Genomic DNA, 20,738 nt, shown 5'->3' with positions numbered 1-20,738 from the left:
GCAGCCCGCGGGAGCTCGCGTTCGCCCCTAAGAAGCTTGTTTTTAACTGGCGAGAAGGGACAACCGCCTCCCCGAGAGCTTCCAGCCTGCGCCGGAACAGGCGCCGAATGCACCATTGGGGCGGACCCGGGGTAGGACGGCTGTGGGGCTGGACTGGCGGCCCCCGGCGCCCCGGGCGGTGAGCGCCGCACCTTGCCGTGCTCGCCGCGGCGGCGTTGTGTTCCCGAGCAGCGCGGTGTGGGGCACACGGGAAGCGCTAATACACCGGGGGACCGCAGTGACCCCCGCCATGAGCCCCTGTCAGCACCTCCGACAGGCGTCCTGACAGCTCCCCCCCACACGCCCCACAGCGAGCTCGCGCCGGTCCCCGGGAAGCCGGAGCACGGTCTTCTCGGGTGTTCTGGTCTCCACTGGCGGAGACGTCGGCTGCATCGCTTTTACGCACCTATGTGTGCAAGAGCAAAAAACAATTTGGAAAAAAAACAGCTTAAAGAGGGTGTCCGGGACTGCCGGCGCACGGCGCCGCGGGCAGCCCCCGCTGAGGGGCCGGCGGGTGCCCGCCCCGTGAGGGCGGGCTGTGGCGGCGGCGCTCGGCATGGCGGCCGCTGTAGGGATGCTGCCGGGAGCCGTTCCTAGCGGCGGGCGCAAGAGGGAGCCCGCTCAAACTACCGCTCCCGGGGCCCGCGGCCCCTTCCTTGCCTCCACCCCCCAGGTTTCCGCCGGGGCAATGGCTGAGCGGCGGGTAGAGGGTAATGGAGGCCCCTGACCTGAAGCACCGGCCGCAGAGCCGCGCTCGGGGCGGGCGCCTGCCCTGACTCTTCCCGAGGGGTCCCCCGGGAGAAGTGGCGGTGGCGAGCGGCAGGGACTGTCCGTTCAGCTCGACTGCCTCCGCCGTACTCGGGTGAGAGCCGGGAGCCGTGCCCGGCATGCTGCCCGCCTCCCTTGCGCGGGCCGGGCAGCCCGGCCAGCGGCTGCGGGGCTCCCTGGGGAGGTGGCTGCTCGCTCCCCCCGGCTGGGCGCGGCCGGGGCCGGGGCCGGGGCCCTGCCTGAGGTGGTGGCACCAGCCGCCCCGCAGGGAGCTCGCCCCGCTGCTGCGGGCCGCCCGGCGGAGTATCGGGACGCGAACGGGGGGGCTGCGAGCGGAAAAGCCCGGCGATAGCAGCGAACATCTGCCCGTGCAGAGGGGGCGGAAGGAAGAAACTCTGCAGTCGGCTGCTCGGAAAGGTGAGGCGGGCTGCGGCCACTCGTGAGCGGGGATGCGGTGCGCTGCTCAGGGAGGCTGGCGCGGAGAAAATCGCTGCTGCAGCTGAGTTTTAGAGCCCCAAAACTCAGGAACTGAAAAAAAACACAATTCTCAGAAAACCGGCGAGCCCGTTTCTTTCCACGTCGTGCTGTTTGCAGCAGTTGATACATTTCAGTGTATGTATTGCACAAGCAGAACAAAAATTACGTGGCTTCTTCCAAACAACTTGTTGATTTAGTGTTTAAGTAACATCAGGGATAAGATGTAGTAGCCTCTCATTGCCCTTTTCCAAAGGAAAACCTCTACATGTGGTACTAGTTTCTTTATAGGATGGCTGTCACTTTGGTTGGTCTCGTTCATTTCAGTTACTATGTAATTAGCCTCAGAAATTCTAAGTGCTTTGAAAAGGTTTATGAAAAACGTCCTCAAATGATTAGAAGACTGCAGGAAAAATGGTTGTTAAAGTTTCCTTGGTAATTTGTACCTCACTGAAAGGCACACCTTATCACTTAAACAGATCAGTAGTTTCTTTCCAAGTTCTCAAAAATTTTTTTAACAGAGAATCTAATATGACTTTTTTTGGAGTGTATACTGACACTTTTGCTGGTACATCAGATCAAAAGTAACAGATAAAAAACTAATCAGATAAACTGCGGTTGACAGTGTCAATAAATAAAATACATATTTTGCTCTAATATCCCTCCTTTTTATTGTTCACTTGATTGAACAATCTGCCTAGTGGATGAGGGAAAGGCTGTGGATGTAGTAGTATACTTGGATTTCAGCAAAGCCTTTGATACTGTCTCCCATGGCATTCTCCTGGATAAGCTGGCAGCCCATGGCTTGGACAGGTGCACTCTTCGCTGAGTTAAGAACTTGCTGGATGGCTGGGCCCCGAGGGTGGTGGAGAACGGTACCGCATCCAGTTGGTGTCCGGTCACTAGTGGTGTTCCCCAGGGCTCAGTACTGGGCCCACGCCTGTTCAATATCTTTATTGATGATCGGGATGAGGGTATCGAATGCACCCTCAGTAAATTTGCGGACAACACTAAGTTGGGTGGGAGTGTTGATCTGCTGAAGGGTAGGAAGGCTCTGCAGCAAGATCTGGACAGGTGAGACAGATGAGCATGAAGTTCAACAAGACCAAGTGCCGGGTCCTACCCTTTGGCCGTAACAACCCCATACAGCGCTACAGGCTGGGGGAAGAGTGGTTGGAAAGCGGCCTGGTGGAAAAGGACCTGGGGGTATTGGTGGACAGCTGGCTGAACATGAGCCAGCAGTGTGCCCAGGTGGCCAAGAAGGCCAACGGCATCCTGGCGTGTATCAGGAATAGTGTGGCCAGCAGGACTAGGGAAATAATTGTCCCCCTGTACTCGGCACTGGTGAGGCCGCACCTCGAGTACTGTGTCCAGTTCTGAGCCTCTCACTTCAAGAAAGACACTGAGGTGCTGGAGCGAGTTTAGAGGAGGGCAACAAAGCTGGTGAAGGGTCTGGAGGGTATGTCCTATGAGGAGCACCTGGGGGAGCTGGGGTTGTTTAGCCTGGAGAAAAGGAGGCTGAGGGGAGACCTTGTCGCTTTCTACAACTACCTGAAAGGAGGTTGTAGTGGGGTGGAGGTTGGCCTCTTCTCCCCAGCAACTAGCAACAGGACTAGAGGACATAGCCTCAAGCTGCACCACGGGAGGTTCAGGTTAGACATTAGGCAAAATGTCTTCACAGAAAGGGTTATTAGGCATTGGAATGGACTACCCAGGGAGGTGGTGGAGTCACCATCCCTGGAGATGTTTAAGAAAAGACTGGATGTGGCACATAGTGCTATGGTCTAGTTGACACAGTGGTGTTAGGTCAAAGGTTGGACTCGATGATCCCAGAGGTCTCTTCCAACCTAGTTGATTCTGTGAGAATTCATAAAATCAGTTATTTTCAGTCAGCATGTGCCATTTATAAACTTATGCTTTTTTATTTTTACTTCTCCTTTTCTCTGCCTAAGGATTGCAGTTATTGTGGGTTTATATGGTAGCTTGAATACCTCATTACAGTGCTAAATACCTCATTAATTCTTAAAGACACTAGCTCTCATGCTACATGAAAAGTAATAAGTGCTATTCTGGGTCTTGAAAACACCTAGTAGGAAAAGAAAATAATAAGGCTTAATACAGAGGTAGAAATGTGCCCTGCAAAACATAAGAGACATTCCATGGTCTCTTTCTCTAGTGATGAGACATTATGGAAGCTGTTACTGGAATTTTTTCTTCTGCCAAAATGTTATTTGAGCTGCAGAATAATAGAAGAGCATTTATCTAAGCAAGCTATGCAAGTCTTACTGTCCAAGGTTGTAACTGCTGCGTTGTTTTCTATTTCAGTGAAAGAAGCTGGAAGAGACTTTACCTACTTTATTGTGGTGCTTGTTGGAATTGGTGTTACAGGTTATTTTTAAAAGTTATATTCTTTATCAGAAGATGCTTTTCATTAATTCCATCTGGTTTGATTAGCTTTCATTCCATTTGCTGTTGTTTCTGTTACAGGTGGTTTGTTCTATGTGATTTTTAAAGAGCTATTCTCTTCTTCTAGTCCAAGTAAAATCTATGGAGATGCCTTGGAGAAATGCAGATCTCACCCTGAGGTTGGTTTTTGAATCTTAGTCCTAAGTTTATGTTTCTCAGTAGTTACTGTTTCTCTTTGAGTCAAAAGTTTGCACAAGGAATCTCACAAGCAAAGCTACAGGAAGACCCACATGGTGCTTAGCAGGCAAACACCAGCAGATCTGCCTGTGCTTTTAGCTGGCCAGAGGTGGGTCAGCTCCAAATTGGAGCCTGTATTAGGACAAGGTAATGCAAGGGCTGAGCCTGAGTGAATTGGCCTGCTAAAAGCCAAGTTAAGTGAGTGTACCACAGCACAACAATTGATGCATATACAGTATCTGCCCCTCCAGAGCACGTGCTTGTGTCTCCATACATAAAGTCTTACAGACATACCTGAGTGCCTGCTCAATGTAGTACTTAAGGAGTTCTGCAGGTCAGGGAGGGAACTGGTCCCACTTAAGTTTTGTATATCTAGCCTGCTGCCTTTCCTCAGCACAGTTATTCTGTTGTGACACTTCAGTAGGCTTCTGTCATTCAGCAAAGCACTGCATAAGTATCCAGGAGTTTCAACTCTTCATTTGAAACGTGGTTAGCATTCCTGTGGCTAACAGGAGAAGAGAAAGAGAACAGTCATGTGATCACACAGGCACATAAGATAGCTACATGTAAACAAAAATCGATCTAAAACTAGATTGTAAAAACTACTGCTTCAGGCAAGACAAGAACTGCATGGAATAGCTTTCAAACGAGGTTGCTACAGACGCCACTAAGAATAACCTAGAAATGAAGTGACAAGTTGTCACTAGAGTAAAAATGAAGACTGCTTTGGAACAAGTTTGTTGAATTAAAACTTCTCTCCAGTAATTATACATTAAAAATTACCTTCCCTTTCTAACCAACTTTAAGTTTAAAATTAGGTTAATTTGGTCTGGCTTTATAGATCTGAAAAAAAAAAAGAAACTTCATTGAATTTATTAAACAGTAGTGGTTTTTAGATAATGCGAAGGGTCGTGCATTTGCATTTTAAACTTTGAAGCATTCTCTTGGAGGAGATGAGCAAATATTTCATGGTTTTTGTTCCTTTTTACACAAAATGTTAGTAAAGTATAAAATTTGCAGTAAGAAGAGAGATTAAAATGTCATAATCTCAGAGGACAGTACAAATATAGATATTAGTAGGATTTATTTTAGACTTTTAATATGTGACTGTAAAGCAAATCATTGAAATACAGAGGATGTACTCTTCTATTCTTGACATCAGATTCACAAGGGCATTTTGTTGAAAGAAAATGCATTCACAGCAGGGGTATGAGCTGATACTGGAATATCTGTTTGAATGTGATACCTCCTGACGACTCAAACCTCTTTTCTCTTGTAGATAATTGGTGTTTTTGGTGAACCTATTAAAGGTTATGGGGAGGCAACAAGAAGAGGAAGACGACAGCTTGTCAGGTGCCCTTTCGTGCTTGCCCCATACAGACCCTAGTTTTTGCACAGCAAAGACATATTGGGTCGCGATAGCAAGTTGTATCTACAGTAATGAACCGTCTGTGATGTACCCTGTCACTTCTGAGTGAAAATGAAAGCCTTTTTTTGCAGTACCTCTTGTGTGGCACATACCACTAAATACAGTGCACATACAATACAAAACGCCCACTCAGAGTTCGTCAAAGCAAGCCATGGTCAGCACAGTAAACATAGAGCTGTTCTCTCCAAAAAATAGGACGAGTCTGAAGGGAGTAGTACAGAGGTGTAGGCATGCGTCTGGGGAGCAGGGATCTGACTGAAGTTTACAGTCTGAAACCCTCAAATAGAGTGAAATTGTTCTTTGAAAAATTGTTCTTTGAGAGTTTTTCTCCTTTTGAAGCAGTAGTTCTTATCAGCCCAAAAAGGGCAAGAGGTAATAACTTCCAGACTTTCAGGAATCCAGCTTGCTCTGTTTAAAGCTAGGCTGGGTCTGACTGTACAGGTTGTAGTCACAGCAGTGACTATATTGTCCCGAGACGATATGCAGTATTGACTGCCCATTTCTTATATTGCTTTTTGGTACTTGAGGCCACATATTTACTGTGTATTTTACAGAATATCTCTCACCTAAACCTTTCATGAGTGTGTCTGTTATTTGCCTTTTGAGGGAAACAACAGAACTACTTCTTACAAAATGTAAATCCTCCCTGCACCATAATCCAATAGGGGCTTTGTCTTTATTGAGTTCTTTGACTTGAATTTATTCAAGGAGGTTTCATACAGGACGGGACACATAAGCCCAGATACACAACTTGAAACATGAAGTTGATAATTTTTTTTTCTGGAGGAAGGTGATTTTTACTGGTGGAAGTTTATCTTTTCACCAGACTCTGTGAAAAAGTGTTTAAAGTAGAGCTGCTAAATGAAAAGGATATACACAAATGTTTTTTAAGCATCTGTCAGTAAAACAAACTATGTAAGTAAGCAAATGTACTATCAGCTTTCCTAGTATTTCATATCCATCATTTTGAAAGTCTAGTATTTCAAATAAATTTTTAAGATGAGGACTTTGTAAGATTGTAGCATTTGTGTCTGCAGTATAAGGATAACCTTAAATGTCTCAAAAGTGTACAGATTTTTTGTGTGTGTGAACACTTTGAATGTGACTTTACTGCAGTAAGGCTCTTAGTTCGTCTTTGTTCGCTCTAACCCACCATGTCATCTTAAACTGTATTGGAAGTTTAATTCACAGTGTGTATCTGGGCATGACTGATGGAAATAAGAGCTTGGTAGTACGCAGCAGTTAGTAATTTCAGTAGGAAACATAAACTGGCACCAGAACTCATGAATTTCTGGAAGTGGTCACCTTGAAAGTAATGCGACCTTTTTATTTGCCTAATATTTAGCATAAGCTAACACCAGTCTAAATACCAGCATTTAGGTTAGAGATCTGATATCAGTGGCAAAGTTACTTCAGTAGAACAAAATTATTGCCAAAATAAGTAGAGCATATAGTAAACCATTTGTTTTGATGTGATTTAACCAACCTGACAATTAAGTTGACAAAACATTCTTTGTGTGGTTTGGCTTGGTAACTTCATTTAAGTGCCTCAAAAAACCCCTGGCAGTCTTGGTGATGTGGGTGATCCTTTCTAGATGTCAGACTCTGAATCTGAGGGTTCTTTAGGATAAATACAGGGAAATTCCAGAATCTTCAGCCATTGGATTGCGGTTGAGTTTTGAGGGGAGGACTGGGGTGGGGATATTTAAGCACTTCATCCGTTAATCCTCAACTGCTAATTAGTTCTTCTAACTCTGCTACTCCTTATACACTCACAGTAAAGCTTGGGAAGACCAGTAGAGAAGGAACCCATGGTAGCATAAGGACTGCATTGGAATACACTTTCTCACAAAATAGTTAAGCAGCACCTCTAAATAAGCAGTTTAAATTTGAAGTTTAACAAGCATATAATATGTATCCTTGCTGGGTGCGTTGTTTTGTTTTGTTTTGCTGGTTTTAGTCACATTGAATACGTAAAGGATGGACTGAAACATATGCGTTTGAAGTTCTATATTGAGGGCTCTGAACCAGGGAAGAGGGGAACAGTCCACGTGGAAGTCAAAGAGGTGTGTATAATTGCTTGATGTAGCTGCCAAGTTTAATCTTGAATTTAAACTACCAAAGAGAAAAAAACAGAGCCTGAAATTGTTTTCCTTACAGAATCCTGAGAGCAGAAGATTTGAGGTCCGCTACATATTTGTGGATGTTGACACCTATCCTAGAAGAACCATTGTCATAGAAGACAACAGATAGCCAGTGATCAGTTGCCGCCTCATCTCATTGAGTATTGGATGACACTGGTGTAGCCAGTCTACACATGAATTGTTGGGTGTTCTTGATCGTGTCTTGCAGCTTTGGGGTTGTGTTACAGGACATAGCCTCTCAGGGCCTCCGTTAAGGTCCTTCATAATAACAGATACGGAATTTGAAGTGAAGCCAATGAAAAATAGCAGAGCCATCACTTACAGCATATACTTTTGACATAGGAAAATAATGGCTCATAATAAACAGTTTAATGTTGGATAATACTTCTACACACCCAAAAACTGAGTCTTCCAGGATTTTAGGTTTGGATGGGGAGGTTTTTTGTCTTCCTTCGCTTGAATTTCCCACTAGCACTGCAATAAAGAAAGTGGTATTCTAAGTGTAGACAAACTCACTGTGTTCATTCTGGATGCCTTTGTGTAGATGAGGTAAAATAAGAATGTATGTTAGTGATGCAAAGGGGATCTAGCCCAAGGGCATGTAAGAATATGGATTGTGGAGACACACATCCGTGGCAAGTGACTGAAGATAAAGACTTCAATATCGGTACCTGCTAAATAGATTAACAGCGCACAGAACAGCAGTACTCTCTGCTCCTTCCAACATTTGCCATGCTGCTCCGCTAACTAATGACAGTGTTGTAGCTGCTCAGCACTGCCCACAGTTTTTCCATTCACTAATTTAAATCTTCTGGGAATCAGATTCATGTAGGTTTACCCAAACTCAAAAGTTCAACTCATGACCAAATTTCTCACCTGGGTTTCTTCCTTAGTGCAACATGGCAGATAGCAAGCATAACCCTGTGTATTAATAATCAGACTCAGTCGTGCCCATCTGTCAAAAAGCACCAACCAAAATATTTCAAGCTTTAGCTTCTTACATTTAACCACTTCCTTAAACACCGACTAATGCATTTTTCTGTAGTTACCTATCATATGTTATGAGCTTTTTAGTTCACCAGTTAATTATTAAGCACACACTAATGTTCAGTCACCAGCCCTTATTACAGTTTATTTAATGGTACATTTGGACTGTTCTAAAGTTCATACAGTATTGCCTCATACAGTGCCATAAATATCATGTGTAGTATCTTTAGTAATACTTGACTGGACTTCAGCCATCCTGTTCATCTTTCTCCCAAGTAATCTCATTTGAATAATCATAACAACTAAACATAATACTTTGTTAGACCTAGATAACTTTGCTTTGTATTAAGCACTACAACCTTGACTTCAGTTAGATCCTCATATTGTTTGAAACTGTTCAATGAAGAGGAATCACACATTCATCCCAGTTTGTGAGCAGAGCAGAGTAACAGCACATTATAGCACAGCAGTCACCAGTGTCAACCTGTGTCAAACTGCAAGGCATTTTGGTGTTTCTACACAGTATATAAGGTAAGTGACTCCTACTATGCAGGACAAAGGGCGTTTTACAAAACCTCAAACATAATTGAGACTGACCGAAGTGATTTCATATCCAGTAGTTTCAGCGGAGTTATAAATTTGTCTGCTTGCTTTCATCCCTCAATGGATGCTTTTCAAGACTAACAAGCCCACAATTTTACAGATAGTCAAAAGCTATGGAAGCCCATGTTGGTGGCTCCCTATTGTAAGTAACTGTGAGAAATCGTTGTGGTACTTGATATATTGCCATGAAGTAACTTTGATAAACTTTTATTTTTACATACAGTTGCTGACATGATTAATGTCCATCTGGAAAGGTGTCCTTAAATAATGGAAGCAGTAGAGTCAATAACACATTTTGACTTATAACTTAGCTCATGACTCTTCTCAATTCTTCGCATTACACTTGCCAGAACTGTTGTTTCCGAAGAAACATTCAAACCAACCTAACTGATTTATAACCCAGTAAAAAAATAGAAGAAAATACCTGAGGCCTTCGTTGTTTCATTGCAACCTGCTGCAGTACTGCCCAATAGCGTTACGTACCACTTATGTCCAGTTGCTATAAGCATGTGTCATACCATGGCGGTTGCTGAAAATCACCTCTGCAAGGGTTTTGTCACAAATGCAAGCCAGAGAATGTTTGTCAGAGAACAGAGGAATACTGCAAGCTATATAATTTTCTAATCCAATACTAAGATTACTAGCCTTAAACCCATAGTATACCTTGATAAAAATGTAATCATTCTTCACCTTTTACAAAGCAAGACTATATAAAAATACACAGTTTAAATCAGAAAATGTAATGCTATTTTTGCCGACCCTTTATAAGTTTGTACCATATCAAGCTGCCTGAAAGCCATTGTAAACATCCATGTCAACAACAGAACTGACAGGCTAGGTTTTTTCCTGTACCTCTGCGTCCCAGCTTTGCTTTCTTATTGATCCAGCTGTGACTTGTTTTCAGTGGGCTCCACTGCTGGACAAAGGAGTACTTCCTAAAGCAAGATGTAAAAAACATTTTGTTACAGTAAATGGTATAGGTACAGCAAAGATAGGACAGCTGTTCGGTTTACTTTTGTTTTAGAGACTTGTTTACACTGAAGAAAGAAACTGCCAGGACTAGTAACTTCCTAGGAAGAAAAAGATGCTGACCTCACATAATGATGTTTTTCCAACAGTGCAGGTATGGGAAATTCTATGTCAGCCTTGTGGTAAAACAGCAAGAATTGGCCATTGGGGTTAATGTGCATGTTTGGGTTCAGCTTGAGAAGACAGACGAAGAATTTGCACCTAGATTTATTTACAGTTTTTTTCAGTAGCCAGGACTTCCTAATAAACATGGAAATGTAACGAATTTCAAGGGTTGTGTGAGAGAACTGCCAATTTTGAAATCAGATCCCTGGTTGTTTGGTCCCTTTGAGACATCAGAATAGAAGTTTTTAAAGTTGTCTGCAAAGCCGTCAGTGCCGTAGTTCTTGCACTCAATGCCCTTGACATAGGTTGGCATTTGTATCAGGCCTCACTATCGTGCTCCCTAGGTGGGAATAAATGCTACAATTACAGATGTTAGAAGAAATCTTAGTGAAGTCAACATAATGATTCTGTCTGGCCCTTTGGCAACCAGTCCAGACCTGTATGAGAAAAATGGGAGACGGACCATAACCAATAAAGAAGAGAGATAAGTGTAATTTAAAAGACACAGATGGATGTGGAATTGTCCACAGTGCAACTGACCTTTGCAATTTGTGTCTAAAAACAAAGTACGAACCTCTGGTTTATGCACTGCATTTCAAGAAATTGGAGAATCCAGAGAAACAAGTCGGGATTACTTTCAAGCTTATTTTTGGTTAGGGTAGCCCCAATATGGCAGGGTTGTAAATAAAACATTTCTCATCCTGTACTTACATGGAGTGCGCTGTTGTCATTTCACAACTCATCTCTCTCCTGTGGAGCTGCCAGAAAGCAGGTGGGTGAACACACTTGCTCAAAGCAGCAGGATACAGAGCCGTAGTGGCACCCTCTACACGCTTCGTAACAAACAAAACATCTCACAGGCTGGAAAGAAGCTGCAGTGGAGGAGTATATCATATATAAATCGTCTTTGTATATCATCCTGCTCTGTAAATAGCAGAATACTAGAGAGGCAGGATAATATTTTGCTTCTAAAAAGTGGAAAACTACAATTGCCCTTATAAATATAAAATTATAATTATCTCCCGGAACTGCTAACTGCTCTTTTCTAACTAAAGCTTAACCCGCTTTCAATTTTGGGGTCCAAGGAACGTATCAAGTCATTCTCCCCCCTCTTGGGAAGGGATACAGAGCCCTTTCAGGGTGCCCTCAGTCATCCTCTTTGCTGAAACTGCATCACACCCCCTGTCATGGTTAGGTCGAAAAGATATTCATAGACTAGGAGAGCTGTAACACTTGCAGCCCTATATCTGACAATCTCATTTCCTCTTAGCCACCTCCCTCAACATCATCAACCCATCAGAGAAAAGGGAGAAAGAACTCGGTATCCGTAATTAGCTTCTGACATTCACATATTTCTAATCAGTGACATGGGCTATGCCCCTGGATGAATTGTGTAACACAGGTGGTGTTTTTACCATGCAGTGCTAGTTACTCTCCTGTTTGCAAAAGGCCACATAAAAGGATTTTTAGCTCTAGAAATGTTCTCCTGTAATTTCAGGAGAATATTTGGTATTTCCTTTAAAGCTGCCTTTTCTGTGGAATAACTAAAAGTGCCCATAAGTAGTGTACTCCATCAGTACACTTTGCTTTCAAGCCCCGTTACCAGAATTCCAGCTAAATGCAACAGTAAGCGAGATGAGCACACACACACAAAATGCTCAGGGAGCCAAACGGTAGTGAGATCTTCACCGGTGTCTCTTTAAGAAAACTATCTAGCCTTAAATATCATTACCTTCAAAACATACTGAAAAACACAATATTCCGTTTAAACTTCTTCCCATCTTGTTTATGTCTAGAAGTAGTATTTATCAGTCCATAAAGTGCTCCTCACAATTTTTTTTTACTGCCTACATCACCTTGCTAGCTAAATAGATATACAAGTGTATTTTTCTTTATATTTCTAGAATGGGGGAACGCAGCTCTAAAGGAAATCACTTTTCCTGCTTTGTGAAAAAGATGACAATATACCTGAAAAAGTGAAGGCAAAATAAAAGGAGTAGCAGAAGAAATCCACCTTTACCTGGGCTTTAGATACATTAGCATTCTTAATTTGGCCAAATGACAAGTACAAGGCTCAAATGCTTTCAAATCTCAGTGGAGGAAAGCTTTTGGGAATCCTTTTTCTAGTAAAATCTCTTCAGTGAAGAAAAAAAAGAGGAAATTCATAGCTTGATTTGTCTTCCTCCTCCTAGCTAGATACCTATCGCCAGCAAGATTATTTAAGCCTCATGAGATTTCAAGAGTATCGAAGTTTCCTATCTATGTAGTTTGGCTGCAAAAATAAGTTAGACTCTTGCTAACATAGAAGTCTTGTAGGAACTAGTTACTTCTTCCCACATTCCTTGTGAGACTGAAGTTCTGTTTGTCCTTATGGAACAAGCTGGGATCCACGTTTAAAAAATTATTTTCTCAAATCCTGTTTAAAGCAAGCAAATATATGGGGACACCTTCATCAAAGTTAGGTGAAGAAAAGTAGTCCAGCAAGGCATGTGGTTCAGAGTACATTGATCTCTTCTGCAGTACTTTACCTGGTGGTAGTTACGCGCTGGAGGAGAACAACTGCATTCACGGAGTTTAAACAGAATGTTTTAGAACGCCCCTGTTGTAATTTTGAAGACTCTTAGCCTAGATTGTTCCTTAAGAAGCTGTCCCTGCTTCACTGGATCATTGCGCTACCAGTAAGCTGTGTAGAGCTCCTTCTGCATGGCAAGCAGCACAGACTGCTCCGTCCTCTCACTGGCTGGGGAGAAAGCAAAGTAACTGGAAGATTCAGCTTCACCTTTTTGGTAAATACAAGCGATGAAAATTTCAGTTTTCCTTTTTAAAGCTCTTTCCTCTTTTGCTCTGGGAAAGCACAAAATTATAGCATATGGCAGTAAATTTCTGGTGTAAAACTGTCAAGTATCAAAAAATGACTACTCTTTTACTAAGCTTCAGTAAACAGAAGGTCATGCAAAGAAAATAGGATTTTAGACTGGGAGAGAAAAATGGTGTTGTGCATGACTGATTAAGTTTTAAAATGACCTTGATACATAAATAATTCTAGCATGGAAATCAAGTTTCAACAACCAATTTAGGCAATGAAGTTGTGATCTTGGGAATGACTGAAAATAAATGCATGTCTGATACAAGAAAATTCAGCAAACTCACTTAACAAGCAGAAAGGACAGGAATGTGAATAAGACAATTATTATATCACATGCCAGCTGCAGAAATAAAAAGACAAAGAAGATGTGCTGGAGGTTTTCACAATTAATTTCTATTCACTTTGTTCTCAGCTTCATCTCACTATCACAAGGGATGCCATCCATCCTAATACTCATGGGATTATTCCAATGTGTAAATTGTCAGCAACCTAACCTGTTAAAGATTACGTCCAAAAAACATTGGGGGCACATTTTGAGTCAAAGCCCACTTTTAGGATTTATTACAGCCTGTAAGCTGATGGAAGTACATAAGGAAAGCATAAAGATTTTAAAAAAAAATTAAAGGATAAAAAGTTTCAAGGAGCAAGTTAAAGATGACAGTAAGAGCTCATAACTGGCCTCTGTATATGAGGTTGTGAAATCTGCTTGAAAATCATTAGGAAGAGTGTGGCCAGCCAGTCGAGAGAGGTTATCCTTCCCTTCTACACAGCCCTAGTGAGGCCACACCTGGAGTACTGTGTCCAGTTCTGGGCCCCCCAGTTCAAGAAAGACAAGGAACTACTGGAAAGAGTCCAGCAGAGGGCTACAAAGATGATTAGAGGACTGGAGCATCTCTCTTATGAGGAGAGGCTGAGGGAGCTGGGTCTGTTTAGCCTGAAGAAGAGAAGACTGAGGGGGGATCTTATCAATGCTTACAAATACCTTAGGGGAGGGTGTCAAGAAGATGGGGACAGCCTTTTCTCAGCGGTGCCCAGTGACAGGACAAGGGGCAATGGGCACAAACTGAAACATGGGAAATTCCATCTCAATATGAGGAAAAACTTCTTTACTCTGAGGGTGACAGAGCACTGGAACAGGCTGCCCAGGGAGGGTGTGGAGTCTCCTTCTCTGGAGATATTGTGGAGATATCCGGTGCAACCCGTTCCAGGTGAACCTGCTTTGGCAGGGGGTTGGACTGGATGATCTCCAGAGGTCCCTTCCAACCCCAACCATTCTGTGATTCTGTGATTCTGTGATCTAGAATACAGTTGGCACTGGAAAAACAGACACATTTGAAAACAAAAATATCTCTCTCCCTGCTTTTATTCTTCTGGAAAAAAAAAAGTCTTAGTCCCTAAAGAGATGTCCACTTGCTCAGAATAGAGAATAATAAAACTCCAGTGCACATTATCTTTAGGCAGCTGGGAATATATATCATTATATTATAATATATCAAGGATTATGAAACAATGATTCCAAACCATACTGTAAATAATTGAACAGCAGAAGTACTTGATAGTTTTTCTTAGTAAGTTATCAGGGTTTTTTTATTCTGTTTGTGTTATGTAAAATAATCTGTAGGAATTATAGAAGAATGTAAATTAATACCATCCTGTATTCAGATTCAGTGTATTTAGATTTTTCTGATAATGATATATAGCTAAAACTTGAAAATGTAGCAAAATGTTTTGCAAGTAAAAGGAAAGAAAAGGAAAAGAATTTTAAAAGCTTGTTTGGAAGTCTTGTGGTTGTCCTAGGAGGAATACATTTGATTCCCTTCATCTCATATAGGTCATCGAGGAACATTTGTAACTTGACAAAAGAAATAAGCACAGGTACCTGTTTCAGTGAAGCAGTTCAGTTTGGAAAGCCTCTGTTTGCTGTGGATCAGATAAAGGTTTATGTCCTCACAGTGTTCAGTATCAAACTACTGCATTTCATTGTAAATATCCACATAAAAAATAATACCCGTTATGGAAAAAATGTAGTAAGCAAGCTTATAATTATCTACATAAAGAAGATGACACAGTACATCTTAAAGAAAGTACCAGGGATTTTAAACTAATAGAAAATGTCAAGTTTAGTTGTCATATATGACAAGTACAAATATTTACCTGTCTATATAAAAGTTTGCTGTACATAGTTTGGTACAGGCTTTTGCCTGAGGTGGCGGTGTGGGGAGAGCAGACGCACCCCTGTCTCTCTGTCTGGGGGTGGGATGCCCTCACCTTCTCCGGCCCAGAGCCATACTGCGGCAGGTTGGACTTAGCCAGCACCCAGACTCCCACCTGGCTGCTCCCCCCGCAGCAGGATGGGGGTGAAAATGGGAAATAGCAGGAACAAGAAATCTTGGGATTTGGGATGAAGACGGGGAGATCACTTGCCAATTACAGTCACAGGCAAAATAGACTTCAAAAATAACTCAATTTATTGCTTGTTATTGCTGCTGTTGCCCGTGTTGCCGTGTGGCACAGCGGCGTGGGCAACCTGCTGCAGTGGGGGAGCATCCAGGGAGGCTGACGGCGGTGGCATCTCTACCTTCAGATCACTTACACGCATCTGCCTCCACATTTTAGAACCTCCCGATACTGTGCCGGGGAACCTTTCCAGGATAAACATGTCTATCCAACCTCAATTTAATTACAATTCCCCTTTATCTGAATCACAATTATGTTCTCTAGTATGAGTTGCCTTCTTGTATTACTCCCCACAATTAATTCTATTAACTGTCATTTATCCAAGCGCGTTTTCACTTTTTGTAGGAAGGGAGTTGTTTTGCAATTTCAATCCTAATTCATTTTTTCCACTAAAAACATAACAATCTCAGCCATAACAATGTTTTATTACAGCTGTTTTATACACGTACTAAATACGTGGCTATATTCCCTGAGATCTGATTTGCTTCGTTAGCGCTACAACAACCATAGAGGAGCTGGAAGTGAATTGCTCTTTGGTGTGCTGTCTGGAGCCATGCATTACCCTGTGCTTAATAACACAAAGCCAAATACCGGTGGCGGAGCGCAGTTTTGCAGAATGCCACCGGTTGCTTTTCGTCGCGATACCTGGCGAGGTCCAGGCACCCTGTCCTCCTCCGTGTGGCTGCAAAGCCATCGTATTCAGATGTGTGACACTGGTAAGGATGAAAGTGGTGGAGAAAAATAGCTGATGCCTCTCAAGATTTAAAACAGAAAGCAGTTTTCTATCAACTGTCTTGAGCATAAAAGCCTCATAATAAGGCACAACTATTTTTCCCTGAGAACATCCGTGAAAGATGTCCTACTTCACTAATTTTTTATATTCTTCCCACTTCTTTTCCCTGACTTTCTCTTTTAACACTTCTTTTGGGAGTCCTGCCAGCCTCTACACATATTCCTCTTTTACTTCAAAATATTATGCCTAACTTCCGTGTCTGCATTTCTCTCCTTTACCTATATTTAATTTAGCAGAATGAAAGCTGGGGAAGAAATATTAACACCTTCGGTTTTCAATGTTTCTAGAGCTAGTGGGTTTTCTCCTGTGGCTGTCTCCAACTTTTCCATCATGCTGACTCACTTAAAAGGTGGTATGATGTAATTCAACATCATCTGGATGATAAGTAATCTTACAGCTACCAAATATTTTACCATATGTTAAGGTAAATAAAGTGAAATGATTTCAAGGAAATAATTTTAATTTTACTGAGTGTCTGATTTCTACATGAAACAGCAGCAGTATAACATTCAGTGTATTGCCTATGAAAGTCTGGAGGTATGATTATATCAATATACCATATGTTACACGATGGTTTATATCCAAAATAAAAGTCAAGGAATTCATCCCTGCCCCATCACAAACCGAACAATTAATCCCAAAGAACAATGTCATCCAAACCAGCCCTCTGCCACATTCTGCAACTATTTGCATTTTAATGTGGCATGTGTCTCTACACAAATGCATGTATATGCATATACATAAAAACATATATGAATATATAATGTAGAGCATATATGTTATACAATGTATATTATGTATATGTAGTAGAAATACCTACCTACATATATATATATGTATATGTATATATGTTCTTGACCTCACCTTGGTAAGCTTTTCATGTAACATCAAAGTAAACCAGGTTCTGAGGCCATTCAAAAACAGACGCCTGCCATTACTGACCAAGTCATATCAGAGAGCAGGTCTCCAGTGATGCTCCTGAGATCACTGTGATCCATGTAAGCCACGTGGAACTCACAAGTGGTGACTTCTGGATGGTGAGTCAGATCAAACCCTTCATTTTTTAACTGATGTCCAGCACCCCATCCAAACCTTCAATGACTGACATCTACAAAAGCTCCAGACATCTCTCAGTGGTGAATACTTCAGGGGAATTAAAAACAAGAAACCAGATAAGCACAAGGTTGTGACTTGTGCTAAGATTAGAGCCAGTCAACTCTAGTCTTCTCTCCTGCACTGAGTGAATCATGATGGCAGTTTCTTCTTGATAATCTCTCACTCCATCCTGCATTGTAATGGTAAAGGCCAGAAAAATAGTGCTGCATTCGCTGGTGGTTGTCAGCCTTTGGGATGGAATACCAAAATGAAAGAATATGGATTTGGTTATTGTAGTTTGTAAAAACACGCCCGTTGTCCCACAGGCTAGCCATTGTGCTGTACCACCCACATGAGGGATGTGACATAGTGGCATCCTTTTCATGGAGGAATGGCCCTGTGCTTCCTAAGCAAAGTGTTCCTACACGACGTCTCCAAAGTAATTATCCACCACAACCATCAACACATACACACACAAGATCATAGAAAAACTAATACTCTAAAAAATGAAACCATCATAATGTCAAGAAAATGAGTATGTATTCCACGGAGTGAAGTCTATGTTTTTAGATTTAACACACTTCCATGAACATTGTCAGGCAACGCTATAGTCAGTGAGCAATCTTGCTGTGTGAGAGCATTAAATATTTTTGCTCTATGCCCAATCTGATGTGGTTACATTGCTGTACCTTGTGATAGAGTTCAGGAGAAACCAGCACATACATATCCATGTTGAGGTCACTGTAATGATTTATAAAGGGTTTTGCTGCTGTGCCCACCAGTGTCATACTCGTGGGAGTCTACACCTTTGAAATAGAAGACATTTGATGGCTGTCTAAAAACTATATTCTATTCAGTCTTGGAGTCCCGGGGAAGGTTCCTGTCTCTAATTCAAGGGTCATTCATCTCTTCTCTGGGAATAAGAGGTGGTTTGCTGGAAGCCAGCTGCAGCGTGGTCTTTCAGACCTCTGCATACCACACACGTTCCTCAGGCCATGCTTTCTGCGGCGACTCCGTGCAGATCTCACTGGGGTTTTAAAGACAAGAAACAACGTGGATATTTTTGGAATTGCCTATACATCACTGCCACAACGTACAGGGTTACATGAGAAGCACACTTTCACACTGAAATAATTTACTTAGTAGAAATAAGGCCTTGTCAGTAATGATACAGATATTTTCTGCATCACATAAACCAGTAACGAGCACAGGGCTGGGTCTCAGGAAATACTGATCCTAAACTAAATTCTGTCACTCATCCCTTCTGTGGGCCTTTTGTCTTTCTCTCTGCTGTAATAATCACCTGTCCCAAATGAGTGTTGTGAGAATCAGGTAACGAACTGAAGCTGCAGAAAGCCTGGGCAGGTAGGCAGGAGCCCTCAGAACAAAACAATGAGCGTGAGAAACCCAGACGGACGGGTTTTCAGAAACCCTTGAGCACATTTCTTAAACGCATTTCAAGCCAGGTACTCAAAAGCATTTTTCCAGGAAGAAGAGCTCATCACTTCTGTCTATTAAAGTGATGAGTAAATAAATTATTACATAATATGTCATGACATTAAAAAAAATCATGATACCAATCTTTCAGGCCATACCTCAAGAAACCCATCATTATACAGCAAGTTTCATAGGAAATTGATAATATTAGCAATGATAACGAAGGGCCAAAGTGTCCAATAGCCCAAGCCTGGTATTTCTGGATATCCCATGTCCCTGCACTGCAATTAATCCCTGGTTTCAGTGAAAAGCTCTTTGGACTTGAAAAATAACGTGACAAGAAGTAGAAGATCACTTTTAAGCTCAGATTAATAAACAAAGCAAACTAAAGAGTTTTATGGATAACAGAATGAAACCCATCAGTCAAGGAGAGTATGAACTTCTTTATGCACATGAAGAGTAAAATACATTTCTCTGAGCTGGATGCAGCTTGCTTCTGACGCGAACAGGAGCCATAGCACCGCGTGCTGGGAGTGGGAGCATACATATCACTCCACAATATAATGGGCTGCATGACTAACAGCAATTAAAAGTCATTGAACTGCCACCTACTGTAAATGACAATCCTGTAATTTACAAAATGTGATCTGGAAAATCATTTTAAGCCTAACCACCGCATGGTACTGTAGGGTTTTCTTTTTGCCTCTTTATAGCTTAACTCCTCAGGAAGGTTTCTTTCACTAACGCAATGGGTCTGGCTGGGGAGGAGCAGGAGAGGCTGGAGCACAGCTCCTCATCCCCAGGCGCAGGGTCATGGTGCAGAACCTGTGAGCGTGAGTCTGTTCTGAGCACAACTGCCCTAGGTGAGAGGGAGGGAGGAAAAGCAGGTCTGGAAACAAGATGCAGCTGAACACAGGTAACATTATCTCACACTGCAAGTGCTCTAACAGGTGGACTGGTTGAGATTTTGCTCCCTTGGCTGACTTTTAGTGGATATTGTGAAACACAAGCAAAGAGAAATTTGCAGTTTATGTCTCGGACATGCATCTCATAGACCTTATTCTACAGCTGCTTCAGCTCCAGGATTATGCAGATGATCCCTGTTCAGGAGCTGCTCCCTCTCCCAACAGCCTGTACCTCCACACTAACCAGCACATCGCAGCAAATAGCTGGGGAACAATCCACAAATTCAAGTGTGTTGGCAATGAGCAAATTATTTCTAAGAGTGAACAAATATATGGGAACAATAAAGCAATAGTCTGCCCATCTGTAGTTCACAAGCGAAAAGGACAGCAAGAATTGATGAACATCTCTTCACTGTAAATAGCAGGTCCGGCTGCATCATAGCTGGCTCTCACTGCATGTTTGCTTAAAAGTTGGTGGAAGTAAGTGGGAACACTCAGGACTTCAAATAACTTTCTAGTCAACACTTGAAAGTTTTACATTATTTCATACCTGTGCACATTAATTAAGCTTTCTAGTAGTTTTCATCATAGATTCTCACCGATCATGGAAAAAAGCCACAAAGTTGAGGGCAGATCTTGATTCTTCTCACACAACAAAAGTAACAGATGCTGCAGAAAGGACTGAGCTTTCCTAATACTGAACTGTGAACTTTATTAGGAGACATTAAATAATATTACCCTAAGCCCACTCACCTGCCTTTTCAACTACCTATAACATTCCCTCTACAATCTTTCCGGATTTTGAGAAACATTAACCACCATCAGTAAATCCTTCTTTATATGCAAAGAATGCACGCTTCCTCGGCTTTTGCCATAATTTGTAGTTTAGCACCACCTTCCTAGACACCAAAGAATGACAGGTTTGCACTGCCAGCTCTTTTGCCTTGAAGCCTTTGTACAAAAG

At 42.3% G+C, this 20,738-nt stretch overlaps 1 protein-coding gene across 1 annotated transcript; it reads left to right on the top strand.

The window, feature by feature from the left end:
• The first annotated feature begins 703 nt into the window (after positions 1-703).
• On the top strand, positions 704-8,008 carry TIMM21 (translocase of inner mitochondrial membrane 21). The gene is made up of 6 exons (XM_068396475.1): positions 704-1,224; positions 3,607-3,669; positions 3,769-3,866; positions 5,204-5,277; positions 7,314-7,419; positions 7,514-8,008. The coding sequence occupies exons 1-6, from the start codon at positions 927-929 to the stop codon at positions 7,604-7,606; spliced, it is 732 nt and encodes a 243-aa protein (XP_068252576.1). The 5' UTR covers positions 704-926; the 3' UTR covers positions 7,607-8,008.
• The last annotated feature ends 12,730 nt before the right edge of the window (positions 8,009-20,738 follow it).

This window comes from Nyctibius grandis, chromosome 3, assembly GCF_013368605.1.
Source record: "Nyctibius grandis isolate bNycGra1 chromosome 3, bNycGra1.pri, whole genome shotgun sequence".
In the NCBI taxonomy this organism is placed as follows: domain Eukaryota; kingdom Metazoa; phylum Chordata; class Aves; order Nyctibiiformes; family Nyctibiidae; genus Nyctibius; species Nyctibius grandis.
Note: the sequence above shows the minus strand (reverse complement) of the source record. Positions and strands in the feature narration are given on the sequence as shown.